Source organism: Heterocephalus glaber, unplaced genomic scaffold (genome assembly GCF_053883595.1).
Source record: "Heterocephalus glaber isolate CG9 unplaced genomic scaffold, H.glaber_assembly_v1.0 deba00001564, whole genome shotgun sequence".
In the NCBI taxonomy this organism is placed as follows: domain Eukaryota; kingdom Metazoa; phylum Chordata; class Mammalia; order Rodentia; family Bathyergidae; genus Heterocephalus; species Heterocephalus glaber.
This window is the reverse complement of record NW_028258351.1, coordinates 11,411,304-11,433,207: the sequence shown is the minus strand read 5'-3', so window position 1 is coordinate 11,433,207 and position 21,904 is coordinate 11,411,304. Positions and strand designations below refer to the sequence as shown.

The following is a 21,904-nucleotide window of genomic DNA, read 5'->3' as shown; positions in this document are numbered from 1 at the left end:
GAAAAGGAAGTCAGGAGAAAGAAGGGAGGGAGGGAGGGAGGGTGGGAGAGAGAGAGAATGAATGAGAGATTAAGTGAGGGCAGGCTGATCAAAAGAGTTTAAATGATCTAAAATTTCTTCCTTTAAACTTCTTAATTTCTCTGTTGTCTGTTATCCAGGCTGTAAGACTGGAAAGTACTTATCAAAATAGAACACGCTATATGGTAGTGGTTTCAACTAATGGTAGACAAGACACTGAAGAAAGCATCGTCCTAGGAATGGATTTCTCTTCTAATGACAGGTATGGTACCACAAAAGTAATCTGTTCTAGTTGCCCTTTGAGCTATTACAAAACATCTTGTACAGTTCTTTTAAAGTGCAAGTCATGAAAAATCTCTTAAGAGCCAGGCATGGTGGCGCATGCCTATAAATCCCAGCACTCAGGGGGCTGAGGCATCCAGCCTGGGCTACATACCAAGACTCAGAGACAGAGTGAGAGAGAGAGAGAGAGAGAGAGAGAGAGAAGAAAAAGCATTTAAACCACATTTTGAGAGAAGCATGTTTATGTTTCTCTCATCTTTTTTTTTTTTTTTTTTTTTAACAAGGGATCAAATTCCAGACCTTGCACTTGAGAGGAAGGTGGCAGCACCACTGAGCTAAATCCCTGCCCTCTCATCTTTAGATAGTAATAGTACAAAGCAAATGATTTAAACTCGTATCTCCAGGGAAAAAGCTACTTTTTCTTGGCAGTTTTTTTTACTCCGTAATGATACATTTGAGTGATTCTGGGGTACATCTTTTTGGAGGAGTATACTAGTGATCCTGAGTTCAAGGAGATCCCACTTGAAATGCAATCTCATATATTTATCCATGGCCTTAAACTGCTTTTACCAAATTTTATGCCTCATTTTTCTTTCTTTCTTTCTTCAGAGTTAAAAGTGGGAAATGTTTCCTTAAACTCAAAATAGATCCTTGAATAATCATGCATCTTTGGATTTAGCTGTACTTCACATCCTGTGGTTAAAGATATCAGAGAGAACCTAGTTTTGGGTGGTTTTTTTGTTGTTTTTTTTTTAAATGTCCTTAAGGTTTTAGGCTCTTCCCCCCACCACCACCACCACTCATTCAGGAGAAACCTTGGGAAGACTGTGGAATGTGGCTGCTAAGCATATCTTTATACTCTGAGATAATAAGGTACAGGAAATCCTGCCAGATGTCTCAAAGCATTGACTTCCTGGTTGAGGACTAGAATGGAACTGTGGAATAGCTAGGGATGTGACCCAGGCCTAGGGGAATTTAGCCACAAAGAGAGCCAGTGAATGGGAGTGATTCTGATTGTCCTGATGTTGGGGGATGGGGGAGAAAAATCTCACTGTCAGAAGCTAGAAAGTTTCCCTAACCAACGATGTTTACCTGAGCTTTTACACAGACATCAACCTGAAAATGACTTGTGAATTCACAAGGATCACAAGGCCAGAGTTATTACCTTGTAAATCATTTGTAGCATGTAATTGTATGCTCAGAATTTACACAGGCTTGTAAACCAGTTTAAGAAGCTTTCTCGTTCAGTTTAACTTCTGGTGTTACCTAACCAACACTTTAGCAGTAACTTTTCCTATAAGAGCACCTACCTTGTCTATGTGAGGGTTTTAGGAACTCTGATTTGGGTTTTCCTCTCTTAATTTGTACTGTATAATAAGAGTTTCCACTAACCATCTGTGGATACTTAAATAAAAAGTAATGATATATACAAAAATAGAATTAAAATGTCAGTTCCTCAGTCATAAGTAGCCACACTACAAGAACTCAGCTGTATGTGGCTAGAGGCTCCCCTAGTAGGTGTATAGAACATTGCCATTATTGCAGAAAGTTCAGTTGGCTAGAACTGTTCTTATTTGTTTCCTTTGTTCAGTTCTCCCTGACCCTTCCCTTGAAAACTTTATAAAACAGGAATGCGAGCTCCATAGAAACTTTAGTTGATTCTTCCCTGGAGACAGAAGGTCGGTAACTCAGATTGTTCTAACCCAGAGTGAGCAATCAGATGTCTAGTCTTATCTCTTTCACTTTATCCTAAACTTTAACAGAAAGAATACAAATGTATTGCCTAGTAATTTACCCTTAATGAACCATATCTTTCTGCTATAGTAGTCCTGCCTGAATCATATCTGACAAGATCGATTAACAAAAGGAAATTTTAGTTTATAGAAGACAAAATGGAAGATGGAAGCTAGAAGCTAGTTTTCATTCTGTTTGGTAAACTTGATACATACTATGAAATTCCCATACATCTTCTACTTAAATGAGCCCCTTGAACAGTTAGAGAAATGCTGCTACTTCAGAATACTGCTGCTACTTCAGAATACTGCTGCTCACATAATCTAATGTCACTTCCATCTTAGTGCTATTGAAGACATGTATACTGTTTTGTATCTGAAAATATAAAAAGTCAATGTTTCAAAATAGTATTCAACTGAAGGGGTCAGGGATGTAGCTTAGTGGTGCATCGCCTTCTGGCAAGCACAAAGTCCTGAGTTTATCCATGGTACCAGAAAAAAAAAATAGCACTCAACTAAAGCAGAACCCAAATTGTTTATGAAAAGTACAAGTAGTTCTTCAGATATGGTGCACCCATGTCTTTTAGCCTATTTTGAGATATGAGTGTGTGTGTGTGTGTGTGTGTGTTTTGCCAAACTGGGAATTGAACCCAGGGCCTTACATTTGCTAGGAAAATGCTGTACTGAGCTACATCCCCAGCCAGTTGTTTTTATTTTCAGACAGGGTCTCACTAAGTTGCCCAAGTTGGCCTCCAATTTATAATCCTCCTGCCTTAGCCTCCTGAATAGCTGGGATAACAGAAATGTGCCACAGGACCCAGCTAGTCCAAGGATTGCTTAATGCCAAGAATTACTGTTAGTTGCTGAAAACTTTGGAATATGTGATCTGTTCAGGTCTAATTCTAAGGTTTGCATAGACATTTTGAACACCAGAACATATTCAGTAGTGTAAAAGTGAAAGGAAATAAAATGTAACAGGTGAGGCAGGAGGACCACAAGTTCAAGGATACCCTGAGCAATTTGATGAGACGCTTTCTCAAAATAAAAATTTAAATAGGGTAGGGGTATAATCTAGGCAGTGTGAGGCCCTGGGTTCAATTCCCAGTAAAGGGAAAAAAGGAAAGAAAAGAACCTGTCCTTTGAAGGCAGCTAATGCTCACCACTATACCACCAATACAGACAAGAAATACTCCTTGTTTTTTGTTGGTTTGGTTTGGTTTGGTTTTAAGACAGGGTCTCGCTATGTAGCTCAGACTGGCCTTGAACTCACTATGTAGCCTAAGCTAGTCTCAAACTAGCAGCAATCCTTCCTAGCCTCCCAAGTGCTGGGATTACAGGTCTGCACCACCTTGCCCAGCTAAGAAACAATCCTTGGAATTAAGTTGAATGGTATACTCTGAACTGAGAGCTACCAAATGCAAGTCAGCAGTACTCACCTGGGCATTTTAGATAGTAGCCATTTGTAAGACAGCAATACAGGGGTCCCATTCAGTAAATTTTCTTTGTTAAGTGTATAAGGAACTGACTGACCATCTCTTTTCAGTATCTCCTAAGGAGTATATGGGATTGATAATAATGTATGACAATTTTTTTATTCTAACACTTATACCACATTTTTTTAGCTTAGGGGTTACTCATTGTGTTGAAAGAGTTAATTAACAAAAGACTGCTTCCCAGAATAACAGGAAGTAACTTGTGGACTATTTCTTATCTTACAGTAGCACTTGTACCATGGGCTTAGTCCTGCCTCTCTGGAGTGACACCCTCATTCATTTGGATGGTGATGGGTAAGAGCTTTCCCTTTTTATTCTCCTACAGAAAGCAAAGGGGTGGTGTTCCATCTTAGTGACCCATTCATTTAGTTGAATGGGAGCCCCAGTATGCCCAACTAAACTGACATGTCAGCTTCTCAATGAGTCCTTTTAAACTCCTGTTTCATAAAGTAGAATAAAAATACAACTTGCCACAGTTTCTCACTTCTTTTCTTTTAGGCTGGCTCTGGTGGGAACTCAGACAAAGAAGAAGTAGTTTGTTGTCTCACTCTTTAATCTAAGCATGTGAGACTGTTGCAGTGCTCTCCCAGAGGATGATGTGTTCTGTTTCAAATAACCTCTTGCGGCCTTTGCCAGCTGTCAGCCTACAGTATGACCCCTTTCCTGTCCCAGTTCTTTCCAGTGACCCCACCACTCTCGCCTCCTCATGTTTTTAGAATGTGTGCCCAAGAGACTGAGATGTTTGCTCCAGTTTATAAAACCAGGGTCAGGTTTGCTAAGAACCCACAAGATTTCCAAGTAAAAGTATACAGGAGAACAGTCTGACTGTAGCTGTACCTAGGAAATTGTATGTAATCCCCTAACTCCAATGTGGGATTCCATTCATTTTGCTAGATAAAATCAAACAATTTGTTGAAGCTTTTCAATCAAATCCTATGCTCTAGTTAACTATGAAATATCTGATAATTCCTTCTATTGAACCAGCTGTTGCTAGCCTGGGAAACTTTGAAAACTTACAACTGAAATAATCTATCCTCATTTGTGGATTTTTGTCTTGTTCTCTTTTGTTCTTAGTGGGTTCAGCGTATCAACAGATAACAGAGTTCATATATTCAAACCTGTATCTGTGCAGGCAATGTGGTAAGATAACTTTACTATCTCTACAAAAAAATGTTTTTTAAACTATTCTATTTTTTGATATGTTATAAGAGCAATATTTTGTGAGAACTAGTATCTGACATGGTACAATGCTCTATGAAATGCTGTATGATTGTTAGTACCTGTAACATTTTTTAATGATCTGTTTGTGTAGATATCATAGTTAAAAATGACCTAGAAGAGCAGTTTTTAAATTGTCACAGAGGAAAATTTTGAGCACTGGTAAACAAGTGAAATTTAGAGATATTTTTAGGCTCTGAAAGAAACATAAGGGATTAAGTAGTTGTTTGGGACCAAGTTTTTTATAGGGACATCAACTAAGTTACTTAGCTAAGAGCTAAGTCTAAAACACTGTGTGTGTGTATTGCTGGGGATTAAACCCCAGAGCCTTTGCACTGAGCTACATCCTCAGTCATTTTTTATTTTGAAACAGGCCTTACTAAGTCACTGAGTTGCCCAGGCTGAGTTCGATCTTACTGTTCTCTGACCTCAGCCTCCCGGAGTACTGAGATAAAGAGCATGTGCCACCACACCCAGCTTAGAATACCTTATTGCTGTGCATTAGCTTTTGATTTCTTGTGGTAATCAGGGATAACATTGACAGAATTACATTATAGAGAGATAAATTTTCATTTAAAGTGCTGAGAGCTATTTGCATAATGCAAATAGAGCCTAGAGAAAATGTTGTTGTTAATAACCTTCAATGGGATTACTGACCCTTTTGAGTTATTTACTATGTGCCAGGCATTATGCCAGGTGCTTTACATGGGTTATATTTAATCATTACACCAACCCCCCAAAATAATGTTGTTGGCCTCTTATGGGTGAGAAAACTGAGGCTCTGGAGAGAGTACGTAACTGGCCTGAGAGTATCCCATTCACTTAGACAAAATACTCATTCTTTTTTATTATCTGGAAAATGATCTAATATAACCAGAGAATGACGAGACTCTTAAGTTCAGAATTCATCCCCTAGACAGGGATTAAAATTCAGTTTCTCATGCAGCTGCTTGTTCTGTAGTAGAAGTAACCAAAAGGCATAGAATGGACAGAAGGCAAGCAAACTAAGAAATAAAGGAGCTTGAAAAAGATTTTAGCCTTCCCCTCCCCTCTGAAGTATCTGAGGCACTAGGCCTTGAGTGTATTATAGGGCAGTTGCAGCAGGCTTTGGCATATACTTTTGAGACAAGTGTTTCCTAGATAAAGAAAACACACAGTAATTATCCTATATGTTACACTAAATAGGCCCTTACCTTTGAATCTGTGTAATAAAACAGATTCTCAGGCTGGGGATTTAGCTCAGTGGTTCTGCCACCTGCCTCACAAGTGCAAGGTCCCGAGTTCATTCCCCAGTACCAAAAATAAAAATAAAACAGATCCTCTTAAGAATTTAACTTACTTTGAGCAACAGAAAGCCTGTTTTTGTTTTTTGAGACAAGGTCCCACTATTTAGCACAGGCTGGCCTCAAACTCATAAACCTCCTGCCTTAACTTTCTGAATTGCTGGGATTATTGGTATTTCCAGCTCTAAAAAGCATTCTTTTTTTTTTTTTTTTTTTTTTTTTTGGTACCAGGGATCAAACTTGGGACCTTGCACTTGTGAGGCAGGTGGCAGAACCACTGAGCTAAATCCCCAGCCCTAAAAAACATTTTTTTAAAAAAAATTCTGCAACTTTGTTTTTAAGGAAAAATAGACTGGCACATTACTCCCTTATTAAATTGGTAAAAAAAAAAAAAAAAGGTGTTTTTTAAATTTACATAGCATAGAGTTGATAAGAATTCTTAGAACAATCATATACCATTAGTAGAAGAATAAACTGGAGGGCCAGAGATTTAGCTCAGTGGTTCTGCCGCCTGCATTGCAAGCATAAGGACCCGAGTTTGATCCCCAGTACCAAAAAAAAAAAAAAGAATAAACTGGAGCAACTTATTTTTGGAGGGGGGGCACAGGGTCTCTCCAAGTCACTAAATTGAGTGAGATGGACTCCAACTTGCAGTCCTCTTGCTTCAGCCTCCCAGGGTTCTGAGATTATACTCATGTACCACCACACCTAGCTCAGAGCTTTCTGGAGAATGATTTGCCAGCATGCCTTCCTGCTTTCCATGCCCTTTAACCTAAAGTTCTACTAAGACTTTACTATGAAATAATCACCTTGGGCCAGGGATTTAGCTCAGTGGTTCCGCCACCAGCCTCACAAGTGCAAGGTCCCGAGTTCAATCCCTGGTACCTAAAAAAAAAAAAAGTTTACTGAAATATTCACCTTGTATATGTGCAGAGATTGTTAATGATGTTTGTAAATGCTCTAATAATGCCAAAAAATAGAAAACAATTTAAATGTCTGAAAAATAAGAATCAGTTAAATTATGATACACCTATTTCATTGAACATTATGCAATCATTAAAAATGATCTAGTTGAGGGCCAGGAATTTAGCTCAGTGGTTCCACTGCCAGCCTCGCAAGTGCGAGGTCCTGAGTTCAGTCCCCGGTATCAAAAAAAAAAAATGATCTAGTTGAATATTTACTGATATGGAAAAATGTTGATTTACAGGGTGTAAAGTAAAAGCAAGTTTTAGATTGAATATAGCATATGGTCGTATCTTTGTTTATTATGGATCTGTGCATAGACAAGAACTGGAAAGATCTGCACTAAAATCTTAACAGTAATTATTTCTAGGTAGTAAAATTATAGGATACTTCTACATTTTGTCTAAAGTCTATAAATTTTTTTGTTCATGTGGTGCTGGGGATCAAACCCAGGGCCTTCTGCACTTACTGAACTCTAGCTCCAATCTATAAATGCTTTGAAGTAATAACCATGGATCACTTTTTTATGGGGAGAAAAATAAAAAGTTTTTTGAAGAAAAATATGTGAATGAATTGATCACAGAATTCTCTTATACTGTCCTTTTCCTTTGGGAGCGAGACAAGTTTATAGCTAGTAAGACATTTCATTCAACAAATACTGAGTGAATTTCAGCTATGAGCTAGGCCTTCTTTTAGGCATTTGAAATATACCAATAAACAAAATGTGGAAAGGTCCTTGTTCTTATATGACTTAATTCTAAGCATTTGTAGCTTAAGTTTTTCCCATGTACAGTAGACAACCAAAAGATACTTTGCAGTTTTGTTTAACCCTTTTAAGTTCCTGAGTTCAGACTCAGAAGGTCTAGTTAGTCTCAGAATAACCAGAACTGTTCATAAAAGGTAGTTCATGTGTATGTATAAATGGTTCGAAAAGACTAGCAGACTAAAGCAGCAAAAATGATACATGTCATTATATCAATACTTCCAGAACATTAATGAACATGTCCTCATAGCTTAGGGACATCTATCTATCTGATCTTTGTGCAGCCTCTAAAGATCATAAAGAATGTAGGCTTACATGATTCTGTGCCAAGGGAAACAAATCTTTGTATATTAAATTGTTGAGCTCTTTAATTTTTTGGTGATACAGCCACAGCAGGGTTCCAACTATAGGATAAATAGCTCCATAAGTCTATTTTTTTAGACCTTTTATTCAATTAAGAGTTTGAAATACACATGGGTTATTTATTTTTTGGTAACCCACAGCTCTACAGTGCTCATTTTCCAACATATCTTTCAGGTCTGCACTACAGAGTTTACACAAAGCTTGTGAAGTCGCCAGAATGCATAACTATTACCCAGGCAGCCTATTTCTTACCTGGGTGAGTTATTATGAGAGCCATATCAACTCAGATCAGTCCTCAGTCAATGAATGGAATGCTATGCAGGATGTGCAGTCCCATCGGCCCGACTCTCCGGCTCTCTTCACAGACATGTAAGTCAGCTTGCAAAACTCCTCTGTTGTGTGCTACCTAGCAAGTTCCTCTCTAATCTCCCTTCTTGGGGAATTATGCAGCAATAGTAGTCACCATCAATACCATACTTCAGGCACAGGTCACACATAAAAACCCCATTCTTCCTATTGCCTGAAAAGGCATGAAGAATTTCAGCTCTGAGACCAGTGGAGTCTCCATAGTAAAGAACTCTAATGTCATAAAACCCATTTTTTCAGGTTGTACTTATTTGGAGGAATTGGGTTGAAATTTGTGTCAGCATTATCTTTGAAAGGACATTTGGTAAGCAAATTAATGGCAAGAAGCTTTTAGAGGGATGTTTGTAGTACTTAAGGAAACAAGATGTTTCCAATCAACTTAAAAGAATACTTCAGTTGGGGCTGGGGATTTAGCTCAGTGGTTCTGCTGCCTGCCTTGCAGGCGCAAGGACGAGTTCGATCCCCAATACCAAAAAAAAAAATACTTCAGTTGTAAAGCTAATTTTAAACTTTATATTCAAATTTACTTTTTATATTCAACTGAGTACTTCAGTTGTTAAGCTAATTTTAAACTTTATATTCAAATTTACTTTTTATATTCAAATTTTCTGTTCAGATTTTTTTTTAAGGACAGTTTATCATTCAAGTGTCTTACTCTGCTCTACCTTTGCCTTAAGTCCCTGTCAGTGAAATTTTTATAAAATCTCCCTGTGTACTGTGAGTTGGATAAAGGCCTAAGGTGGAGATGATGTTTATTTCCTTTCTAGATTTATGTGTTGAAACTTCTGTGGCTATTTTGAAAGTTTTTTTACACTTATATCCTCCTTTGAAAATTAATCAAAATGTTTATTTTTCTCTGAATTGATCTTTCTGTACTTAAAAGGTATTCTACAGCTAGAAAATAAGAATAGCTACTTACTCTCTGACCTTACAAATAGGATTTGCTTTACAATTCCTAAGGTCATGCCCCAAAGGATTCAGCTGAGGGCCTGGATCCCAGCAGTTTCCCTTACAAGTCCAGCTAAAGGCTTAGAGTCCAAGGCAGTGTCCTCTACAAGTCCACCCAGTGGCCTAGAGCCCACGGCAATGTCTCATGCTTGTCTGTATTGATGATCTGCACCTGGAGGGCCCAAAGGCCAGTGGTGGAAGCCAGAAAACCTCTGCCAATGAAATGAAGGATTTGTGCCACCAAGGTGAGAGATCCACATTGGAGCCAGGAAGTGATGCTCACAGTGAAGATCAGAGCTCCCCTGATGAAAACAACAGCCATTCCCAGCGACAGTGAGGCCCCGAGCTCCTCCTCCTACAAGAACAGCCTAGTTTGCATCAGGAATACCATCCCCAGCAAGCTTCTCCTAGAAAATCAACAGGCCAAGATCTTCCCCCTCCAGTTCTTTTTTTATGGCTATTGGTAACAATCTTCAGGTGGATCCTCCACGCCCAGACCACACTGATTCAGTTCAGCTAGGAATTCCAGGTTGACCATTAGTCAATCCACCTCACATGCCTAAACAGTTTATGATGTGTTGTTGTTGTTGTTTTGGTACCAGGAATTGAACTCAGGATCTTGCATTTGCCAGGCAGACTCCGTGCTACGTCCCTGGCCCTCATGATTTGTTTTAAAGGCTTTATTTAGATAATAGTCTGATAAATCCCTTTTACTAAAAAAGATGAAACTTCTAAGAGTTATGTACAAGAAACAGTCCCAGGGAGTTATAAGTACTAGGACTTCTCTTTTAGTACCCTTAGTCCTTTCAAGATCCCATAATAACTAAAGATACAAATTTGTAGAAAATTTTACTCATGATTTTGTGTTTTACACCTGGTTGATGTATTTCAAAGGAATGGATGTCTAGCTAGAGAGGATTTTGAAACTATAGTATACCCCCAAAAAAATAACAAATAAAAGAAATTGCTCATAATCTCTACATTCCTAAGCAAAAAAATGTAAAAAGAAGTTCCTGGCATCTGGTAAAGTGTCATTAAATATTAGTTCTTCTCTATATTATAATATCAATTTAAATATGTTTAATAAATAAATGTCTATCTGTTCATATGAAAAGAACACATGGACGCTATAGGCCACAGTATTAATAATGATTATCTTTAGAGAAATTTTTATTTTCTTTGTATTTTTACATATTTTCCAAATTTTTTTCCAGTGAAAAGAAGGAAAAATATGTGTGTGTGTGTGTTGTAATGCACTTTCCATCCTCTTCATCCTCCCAAAATTGACTAGAAAGACCTATAAAAGAATGCTGACAAAACAAGGATAATGTATGCCAAAACAGACTTCCTATCTTCTACTGTGAATAGTTTATATTTGAAATCCAAAGAAAGGGAAGAAGTGGGAATATACCTGTGATGTCCCCAGTGTGCATCTAATGCTATGCCAGGCACTTCATATATGGTATCTCATTTAATCTTCATAAGAATCTCAGGAGACAAGTATTATTATTGCCCTTACTTTATTGAAAAGAAAATAGATACTCAGGGAATAGAAAGAACCTGTTCAGGGTTACATCACTAGTAAGTAGCAGGGCTGAAATTAAAACCTAAGTCTATCTGCTACCAAACCACTCTGTCTCAAAGAAGCACAGGGGATTGAAATATTACTAAACTAGGAAGTCTAACTTTTGCACACAGGAGCTAAAATTTGTTTTTACCAAATATTTTTAATGGAATACTAAAATTATACATTTACTTTTTACTATTAGCTATGTCAGGGAAAAGTGAAACATAGATAAAAAAAATTTTATTCTTAGTCAAGACAGGGCTGTCTTTGCTGATTGACAGGGAAATGCCTCCTATTTAGTGTATTCTGTGTTCTACAGAGTTCATAAGAAGCTAAGAGCCCAAGTGGTGTGGAACTCCAAGGCTGTGGGGTTATAGCATCCATTTTTGGAAATTAACAAAGCTATTTTTGCAGACAGTGATAAGGCTGTGGGCAGCAAGAGCAGGCAGGATGCCTGAAGCCTTAGTCCATGTCCATCTCCAAATAAGGAGGTGTAGAGCAGATATCTTTCTTCAGTAGGTATGGGGAAAAGGTGAGGCAGAAAGTGCTTTCTGTAAGCCTTACTCATATACTGCATAATATGAAATAATACCTTTAGAGAGAAGCATCCAGTTACATTGAGCCAGTACCTTTCTAGTAACTGGCAAGTCAGCTACTTACTTTGATTTTATACTAAAGTTCCAAGAGTAATTTTATTTTCAAGAAATTCAGAAGACTGAAAAAGCAACACAGTTCTGTAGGTAGAGTCTTGGACTGGGCTGAGTGAGCATTTTTATTTTCCTGCCAGTTTGTATGATCATCAGCATGTATTTTAATGTGTTCATTTTCTTCATCTGTAAAATGAGGATAATAATTTCACAGAGACACTGTGAAAGTTGTCAAGAAGAGGAAAGCATCTTAGGTGGAAGTACAGTAGGTAACTGATCCCTACAACCCATTTGGGAGAGAATTTGCCTTATTGAAAGGCAAGATCATTCTTCCTGCTTGTCTGTTTTCTAGAACCACAACAATAAATGATCAGCATACAGTAGCATTTTAAGCTACAGAAAACTCAGTTCACACTACTACTCTTAGTAGTCTAGCTCAGTAAGGGATACCTAGGCATACTTGATGGGAAAGTATGGAAGAGGTCCTGTATTAAAGAACCACACTCAGTATACCCAACTTCTCTTTGCTTCTTCATGAATTTATATACATAAATGTATGTGAAGGGTTTAAACACATAACATCTTCAAGTAATAATTTCTACATGTTACATTCAATACATTCTTAAAAGAAACTTTTAAAAATGTAATTTTCATTTGCCATGCCTCCACAATGTAAACTTGAGGTTGAGGCAAACCTTGCCAGTTTGGAAACATAATAGGTTTTGGTGGAGTTTTGTTTGTTTGCTTGTTTGTTTTGGTTTTGGTTTTTGTTTTGGTACTGGGGATTGAACTTGGGGCCTTGTGCTTGCAAGGCAGGCAACAGAACCACTGAGCTAAATCCCTGGCTGGAAACATATAAAATGGTACATTCATTTACTTAGATTCCTCCTTAAGAAAAATTATTATTTCTCTGTTCTCAGACCAACAGAACGTGAGCGAACAGAAAGGCTAATTAAAACCAAGTTAAGGGAGATTATGATGCAGAAAGATTTGGAGAACATCACCTCCAAAGAGGTAAGAGTCCTGACTCCTCCATGTTCCAAGACTAAGAGAAGGACAGTAATAATTGTGGGGCTAGAAATGGTATATGGTTGAAAGTACAGAGACTTTACAGAGATTAGTACGATATGTCATATTTGTTTCAGATACGAACAGAGTTGGAAATGCAAATGGTGTGCAACTTGCGGGAATTCAAGGAATTTATAGATAATGAAATGATAGTAATCCTTGGTCAAATGGATAGTCCTACACAGATATTTGAGCATGTGTTTCTGGTAAGTTTCAGGGTGGTTTTTTTTGTTGGTTTTTTTTCCCACTTCAGGGCAGTTTTAAGTATTGTGCGAAAGCTAGTCTGTCTGCACTACACTCTTGGGGGTAGAGGAGCCATTGTTAAATTTTATTATATTTAAGGAAAATGTAATTTACATTCAAAACAAAGGTAATAAGTACTCAAATCTCATCACTTCTGAATCATTTATTACCTTTTAATATTATCTGTGCTTCCAAACTAACTTGCATTTATTCTTTCATAGCAGTTGTTATAATGATATGCTACTGCTCATCTCTTCCCAGTTCCTCACTCAGTAACATCAAGCTGGTAGATTAAAATTGGCTATAATGAGAATATTTACAGCATTTGTAGCAAATGCTACAAATCAGTCTTTTTCCCCCCAAGGTTGTTAAATATATCATCTGTTTTTCATACTACTCGGTTATAAACACCTGTCTACTATAGTTTTTTACAGTATATCTAAATAGTATGATTGAATCTAGGGCCAAACACATGCTAGGCGGCCACTCTACCACTAAGCTACATCCCCAGTCCTAAATAGGATGATCTTTAAAGTCCTCCTTTTGAGTCTACCATGTTTCTAAGGTCTGATATATTTAAGCAGAGCAGATAGGAATTACTTTTAACTGAGAAGTTATTGGACTTATTTTTATGGTGCTAGGGATCAAACCAAGGGCCTCATACTTGCTAAGCACATGCTCTACCACTAGTCTACATCTCAGCCCTGGACTCTTATAAACGTGTAGCTACACTTTGAATCCCCAAAGTACTTTTCAAAAGTCAGTAAAAATTGTTCTTTATAGTTCGCAAACATTCACTGTCCTGTAATTAGCCCAAGGTGACCTCTCTGACAGAGAAGTTAAGAAAAATTCAAATATCCTAAGATCCATTTTATTCTCAAATGTTGAAGAGTTCTAGTTTTCATCACTACATGAGAGTTGGAACAAGATTAACAAAGATAATTAAAATCAATGAGGAATCCTAAAACTTCATTTTTATTTCTACTTCCAACACATTTTGACTAAAAATGTTAACAGAAACTAAATCAGTTGGTTTGAATTTTGTTTCCTTTCTCAAGTAAGGATATTATGAACTGCGAAAAGATTAGAAACTGGTAAATATGTAGAACTTTTGCAAATGGGAAGGGGAACAAAAAAAAAGAATTAAGATGTGTTACATACATGTACAAACTCCCCACAATAAATGCAATCATTATTACTGCAAACATGTACTAATAAAAGAATAAAAAGAAAAAACTGAGAAATATGAAAGAAGAGGAATAAGTATATAGGAACTGACTAAATTGGATCAACTCACCCTGAATATTCAAGAGTTTATTTCACCAGGCAAGTCAGACTGTGTGCCACTGAAGGCTTATGCCCTAAGTTAATCTGTTGACATGTGTATCTCTAGAGTGACTCGTAGTGAACTAAAGCTATGAAATTACTCACACAGTTTGGAGGGAAACTTCTTTGCAATACTTTCACATGGCCTATATATGTTGCCATTTCTGGATGTAGATCATACCAGACTTCTCATTTGTAAAGCACCTGGTTTCATTGTCTCTGATGTATACTTCCATGAAGGTTCAAAGATACCCAGCTCCTATATTGTGTTATCTATAGGAAACTTAGAAATCACTCATTCAGACAAGCTCTGCCCCTAACTCTCTCAAGTCAGACCTTGATAAGCACCTTAAAAAGATATGGACCTGGGCCGGGGATTTAGCTCAGTGGTTTCGCCGCCTGCTGTGCAAGCGCAAGGACTTGAGTTCAATCCCCGTTACCAAAAAAAAAAAAAAAAAAAAAAAGATATGGATGTGACAAATGTAAAATACAGCTGATTACTGACTGATCAACCTATTTTATTCCATACATATTTCCTTAAGTCTCTGCCACTACTGCCTCCAGAACGACCTCCTCTCCCCCTCCTCAAATGGTATAAAAGCAAAAAATAACTTAATTGCTCCAAATTTATATTTCTATATCAACTACAAATGTATTTGAGTATTTATACCAATAGATTCATCTTATTTCACAATTCTTTTCTGATTTTTTTCTTACTACAAAAATAATTTATGTTCATTGTAAAAATGTTGAGACAACAAATCACATTTAATCATCACCAAAACAGGTATTCATTGTTACCTTTTGTTATTGTCACACATATGTGTGTCTCATATATATATATATATATATATATATATATATATATATATATGGACTTTTATTTTTTATAGCAGTTTTAGGTTCACAGGAAAATTGAGAAGAAGATAATGGGTATTTTCTTTGTCCCACACATGCATAGCCAACTGCATGATCAAATCTCCCACCAGAGTGGTACATTGGTTAACAACTGATGGACCTTTATTGGCATCTCACTCAACCAAAGTCCATCATTTACGTTAGAATTCACTCTTGGTGTTTCACATCATATGAGTTTAGACATGGGCCGGGGATTTAGCTCAGTGGTTCCGCCGCCTGCCTTGCAAGCACAAGGACCTGAGTTCGATCCCCCGTACCAAAAAAAAAAAAAGAAAGAAATGACATATGAGTTAGACAAATTTATGACAGCTATCCACCATTACAGTATCATACAGTTTTTACTTTTAAAATACATATTTATGTACACAGTTTTGAACAAAGGAAAATTTATTCAGCTTCAGATATAATTCTGTCTTCTAGAGAATGGACATTTTCTTTCCATTGTATTTTTTTAATTTGGAAAAATATCTTCCAGATTTAACTCCTGTCCAACAAAATAAGTACACAAATAAGTTGTCTAAACATATTATACTTGTTCCTTTGTAGCTTTTTTTTGTTTGCACTGCCATATCCTATGTCCAAATCCCTCTCTTTTCTACAGTGAGTTTGTACACTGCTATCTTTCCCAGCAATCAACATGGAAAAAGAGGTCTTATCCTAGCTGCAGGTCATGGTGTTAATTTTCTGCAAAGTCATCTCATATTGTGCATAGCTGCCATGCCCGGAGCTTGACCAGAATGTGTGAAGAGGCAGCAGGATTTTTTTCTTCCCTTTGGAAGAATGCTCAGCTCTGCAGTATACTGCACAGAGATCTGTTTATTTGGAAAGGAATCCAGAGGGAGCATGAAGAACATAGTTTAAAGAAAATCTTAAGTGAAAAGAAAAAGACATTGATTGGTGGGAAGCCAGGATGTTAACTAGAGAAAAGGTTCTTCTGCACCCGTACAAGTGTATGACTTCTCTGAGCTGGAAACCTTTTCCTAGCCAAATTTCAATATCAACAGCTCTCCTGGAGGCTGTCCAGTTTGGCTGAGAAAAGCTAGATGTGAACAGAGACCCTTTACAGAAAAACAGTCAACTTTCTTAAACAAGGAAAGCACAACCAGTAATTTTGCTCAGGAATAAGGAAAATAGAATTTTACTGTCAATTATCTTTTTAAAGATTTGATACAAATTTTTTAGAAGTGTTTCCTTTTGAAAGAAAAGTTTAGCCTCAAACTGGTTGCTTTTACTGGAGGATGGCGAGTACATGAATAAATAAGACAGTAACGAAGTGGATTATTTTTATCATAGTCATGATTTTTGTCTCTGCACTGGAAATGTGTGACATAAACTTCTCTTAGAAAGAAAAGTCAACTGAAAGCTTATGCCTGCTTACCACAGTAACGTGGCTTACAGTGTTGAGGGTATTGGCATAATATGGTAAAGAGGATAGAGATTCCAGACCTTGGAGATTGTCATGTTGTTTTTATCCTTCCAACCTCCAATACAGTGTTTATTTGCAGTGCTCTCTTTTATTTTGCTTGGAACAGTTGGACCCCAGCAAGGCTATTTCCTGAGGATAACATTTGAAAAGAATCAGTTACTGGGATCTGAAAGCCAGTGTATAGTGTGGGAGAGCCAGAGTGAAAGATGGAAATGAACTTACTTAAAAAAGTAAGTTAGCTCAGTGGTGCCTCCACCTGCCTCACAAGTGCAAGGTCCCGAGTTTGAGCCCTGGTACCAAAAATAAATAAATAAATATATATATGTGTGTGTGTGTGTGTGTGTGCGCGCGCGTGTGTGCGTGTGTGTGTGTGTGTATATATACATACATACACACGTGCGCGCGCACACACACACGTATAAGGGTTTGGGGATTTAGCTCTAGGCAGTGGTAGAGTACTTGCCTAGCATGTGCGAGGCCCTGGATTCAGTCTCTGGTACATATAGGCTATGTTTTTGCATAATTACAGTACACAGAATACAATGGAAACCACTATGGAGTTATGTCATTATGAATCTGAAAAGATGGAGGTTTAAAAAAAATTATTGGGTCTGTGGAGAGCCCCAGGAAGCTAGTATTTCTGGTATTTATGTTGATGACAGAATAGTAATAACACCAAGTTGACTCCAAGTCTTTCAAATTGAACCTGAAACAGCCCTAACCACAGTCCAAGTCACTTTATATGGGCTTCACTGAGTTCAGTGACTAGTGCCTTTTAATTTATTTTGACTCTGGATAGGAGTCACTTCAGACTGTCAAAATGAATTCTCTCTGGATAGGTAGATAGGTAGATAAAAACTAGACTTTTCTCATCACCTAAGGGTTTATTTTCATCCACCTGGACAGAGTTCTACGGACGATTTAAATTTCTAAATTAAGAAGTGAAGTGGTCACATTGCCCAGGCTCCAGCTCAGCCACTCGACTCTTATTGTTTAGTGTCTGTCTCCTTAAGTCCTATGTAGTTTTTTGGAGGGTCTGGGGCTAGTTTTCTAAGATTGAACACAAAGCCTTCAGAGCCTTCCATGTTTTTTGAGAACAAGTCAGCAGAGACCTCATCTTTAGATGTCACCGTTATTTACTCATCTTTTCCTAAATAGAACTTCAACACAATGTCCTTGAGAACTCCCAGTTTAACAGTCCAATTACAGGTCACTTGTAATATGATCATAGTGTTTATATAACAGTTGACAGTTTTCAAAGGGCTTCATTTGTTTATTTGTTCACTCATACAACAAACATTTGTTGATCCTCTATTGTGCCAGCCATGAGACTAGGCATTTGTGTGGGCTGGTCTAATTCCAAAAGGAGTGATGAGCATATCAGAGATACTCAGAGAAGGCCAATGGAATAATATGCAAAGGTGACCCCTGACTAAACAATTAGGAGAGATTATTAGTAACATTAGCAAGCATGGTGTAAGGGCAGAGGCTAAAGTGCAGTGGGTGGAATCTTGGGAAATAAGGAAGTACAGAAAATATTATACTTTATTTCTATGAATCTTAGCTATGAAGAGAATGGAGGAATAATATCTAGAGGAGGATTTGGGGTGGAGTTTTTCCATTTTAATATGTGATCAATTTTATGTATATAATTATAGGGGAAGGTATCCATTAAAAACAGGACTAGGGTGGAGTGTATTCTATTTTATGGATAAGGAAAGAGAATGCATATAGTTTAAGCACTTTGTCCTTTACCCATGGTAGGAAGACAGAACTTGAACTCAAGTATTCTGATGCTAAATTCCATTAATTCCATTTAAATTGCATTTAATTCTGAAATAGATATACTCTGAAAATATACTCTTAAATACTCTTTCAAACAATATGAACAGTTTGAAAAGATAGAAAATGGACCTAAATATTGAAAAGTTGCTTGCTTTTGCTTGTATTAGAAATACATATTGAAACTACACTGAGATAACATTTCACATCTTCCAGTTTTGTTTTGGTTTTTTTTTTTTTTTTTTTTTGGCACTGGGGATCGAACTCGGGACCTTGCACTTGCAAGGCAGGCGGCGGAACCACTGAGCTAAATCCCTGGCCCGACACATCTTCCAGTTTGCCAAAAATTCAGAAACTTCACATTTTGTTGCTAAAGCTACAGGAAAGTGGTGTACTCATTCATTACTGGTGAAAATATAGAATTGTTTCAACCTCTTTAAAGGGGAATGTAGTACTGTCTACCAAAATTTCATTTAGCCTTTCATCCCACAGTCTCACTTCCACAAACAGGAAAACATTATTCATAGGAGACTAGCTGAATATAACTATCATATCACTACCTAATGAAGTACTATGTAGAAGTAAAAAAATATATATATGAACTGTTATATGGAATAGTTTTGAAGCTATATTGGAAAATAGCAAAAAATATGAAGTACACTACTTTGTAAGAATTGCTAATCTGAGGAAGAATTAGCAGTAAGTATATGTTTGCTATATTTTTCAAAATAGAACATAAGTAGAATAAATCAGAAATGAATGAAAGTGGTTACCCATGGGAATTGAAGATACATAGGTGGAAATTAGACTTCCAAGCTAATAAACTTTAATAAACTTTTAATAAACTTTTGACTTTTAGCTATGCTTAAAAAATTAAATAGAGAAGAATGGGAAAAGCATGCCTTAAAATTGAATACAAACATGAGGCAAATTTATCCAAATGTATATCAAATTTATGAGTTCACAGAAAGAAATTAAAGTTACTTTGAAGCATGAACTTTGATTATACCTCTAGTGACTCATGACTAGGAAAAAAAGACAAAGAACATTTGAACTTGATAGGTTTGTTGTTGGTTGTAGTGTTGGCTTAATAATGTTGAATCTATTTTGTAAATAGAATAAATGAGGTATTGGGAACCAAGGACCTCAGTGCAGATTAGGGAGATACAAATAGTGGGCAAAAGAACCAGTATGGCTGGGCATGGTGGTGCACGCCTGTAATCCCAGCACTCAGGAGGCTGAGGCAGGAGGATTGCCATGAGTTTGAGGCCAGGCTGAACTACATAGTAAGACCCTGTCTCAAAAAAAAAGAAAGAAAGAAAAATGGAATCAAACTCTGTGTAAATAGGGAAGGGTGGAGGGGGTGAAGGGTGCACAGGTAATGGGAGAAAAAATAAGAACTAAGATACATCATGTTCTGGTACAAACACCCAATGATAAATGTAAATGTATTTTATACCTAAAATGTACCAATAAATATATATATAAATTTTAAAAAAAGAACCAGGTATAGTAGTACACACATTCTCTCTCCCAGCACATGGGAGTCTGAGCCAAGAAGAGCAAAACTTCAAGGCTAGCCTAAGCTACATCATAACCCCCTGTGAAATAAATGAATGAATGATGAAGGGCAAGAGAGTGAGGAACTACCCCATGGTGTTGAATGTGAATTGGAGATAACAGTACAAACTCAGTTTAGTTTTGTTTTGTTTTGTTTTTTTACGGTACTGGTAATTGGAAACCAGGGGTACTGTACCACAGAGCATTCCTAGTCCTCTTTATTTTTTATTTTGAGACAGGATTTTTATTAAATTGCCCAGATTGGCCTCAAGCCCCTGATCCTGCCTCACTCCGAAGTAGCTAGGATTATAGGCGTGTGCCACCACACTTGGTTTAAACTCAGTATTTTTTTGGAAATATTTTCTACCTTTGTCCACTGAAAAGTTTTAGAAGCAGTGATACCTGACAGTTACAAGCATAACTAATTAATCCCCAGATCTTGATTACAAAATATCATTCTTTACTAAAGAAAACAGGGCTTTTTGAGGAAATGGTGATTCTACTCACAAAGTGAATCTGGAACAACTTTTGAACAAGAAAGCAAGGAAATATTCAAAGATTAATGGGATCATATCAGAAGGAACCAGCTTGACGAGATCACCACTGGTCAAGCTCCGGATAACTTGAGGGTCACATAGTGACGATAGTGTATTATAACATTAAATACAAAAGAATGCTAGGGTTGAGGATTTAGCTCAGTGGCCCTACGCCTGCCTGGCAAGCACAATGTCCTGAGTTCTATCCCCAGTACCAAAAAAAAAAGAATGCTAGAGTCCAATTCAATGATACTTAATGGCTGGGCACATAGCTCAGTGGTAGAGCACTTGCCTAGCATGCACAGGCCCTAGGTTCAAACCCAAGTACCATTAAAAAAGGGGAGGGGGGTTGTAGCTCAGTGACACCGCACCTGCCTGGCAAGCTCAAAGTCTTGAGTTCGAGCTTCCATATGGAGGTGCGGGGGGCAGGGCACATGGTGGCACTCAAAAAAAAGAGGAATGAAGCCCTGTTTTAACAGAAGAATCAACACTTTGTAACCTCCAATAAAATAATTGATTTGGGCAAGGTCAGCAATTGATACTAAAACCAAAGGGTAAAAGTTATTATAAAACAGTATATTCATACAACTTCAAAGATGACTGATGCCCATAGATTACAAGTGAATTTAAAAAAAAAAAATCTGCAGTAGAGGGATGTGGCAGACACAAAGTGCAAAGAGTTCAAACTCAGCATATCAAATAATGGGACAAATGACATTATGTGCCTCCTGATTTGATGCAGCAGAAAGTACATATTGTCACCTTTATAATATTCTTGCCAAAATGTTTGACCTAAATCTAATCAGGAAATAATCTGACCAACCCAGACTGTAGAGAGTTCTCAAAGATAACAGATCTTAAGTCTACAAAAATGTCAGTATTGGGGCTGGGGATTTAGCTCAGTGGTTTCGCCGCCTGCTGCGCAAGCGCAAGGACCCAAGTTCAATCCCCGGTACCAAAAAAAAAAAAAAGTCAGTATCATAAAAGACTCCCCACCAAAAAGGCAGGGGTAAGCCTTCTAATTTAGAAGAGATAATAAAAGTATGACAAGCATGTGCAAAGTATGAGCCTTAACTGAGCAAAGATAAAGGATATTTTGGGGACAGTGGAAGTTCAAATATGGATAGTTTATGGTTACTGGATTAGTGTTATACTACGTGGATATTATCACATTATGTAAGAAACTGTTCTTAGATGATATATATTCAAAATTAAGTGCCATACTTAAATTGCTTTCAAATGATAAAATATGATGTATAATAAACAGATGTGGTAATGCATATCTGTAATCCCAGCACTAAAAGAGGCTGAGGCAGGACTGCAAATTCAAGGCCAGCCTGGTCTACTAGCAAGTTCAAGGCTGGCCTGGATTAAGTCACAAGACCTTGTATTCTTTTTAAG

At 37.3% G+C, this 21,904-nt stretch overlaps 1 protein-coding gene across 8 annotated transcripts in view; it reads left to right on the top strand.

Moving 5' to 3' along the window:
• Nucleotides 1-21,904, top strand: part of Ssh2 (slingshot protein phosphatase 2) — a 303,918-nt gene that overhangs the window by 231,863 nt on the left and 50,151 nt on the right. For 7 of the 8 annotated variants that reach the window (XM_087191951.1, XM_087191952.1, XM_013076775.3 and 4 more), the window contains 6 exons: nt 159-280; nt 3,752-3,820; nt 4,601-4,666; nt 8,291-8,485; nt 12,565-12,658; nt 12,790-12,918. In XM_087191951.1, the coding sequence (XP_087048077.1) occupies nt 159-280; nt 3,752-3,820; nt 4,601-4,666; nt 8,291-8,485; nt 12,565-12,658; nt 12,790-12,918 (675 nt within the window). The remainder of the gene's footprint in view (nt 1-158; nt 281-3,751; nt 3,821-4,600; nt 4,667-8,290; nt 8,486-12,564; nt 12,659-12,789; nt 12,919-21,904) is intronic. The other variant, XM_087191950.1, reaches the window with a different exon arrangement.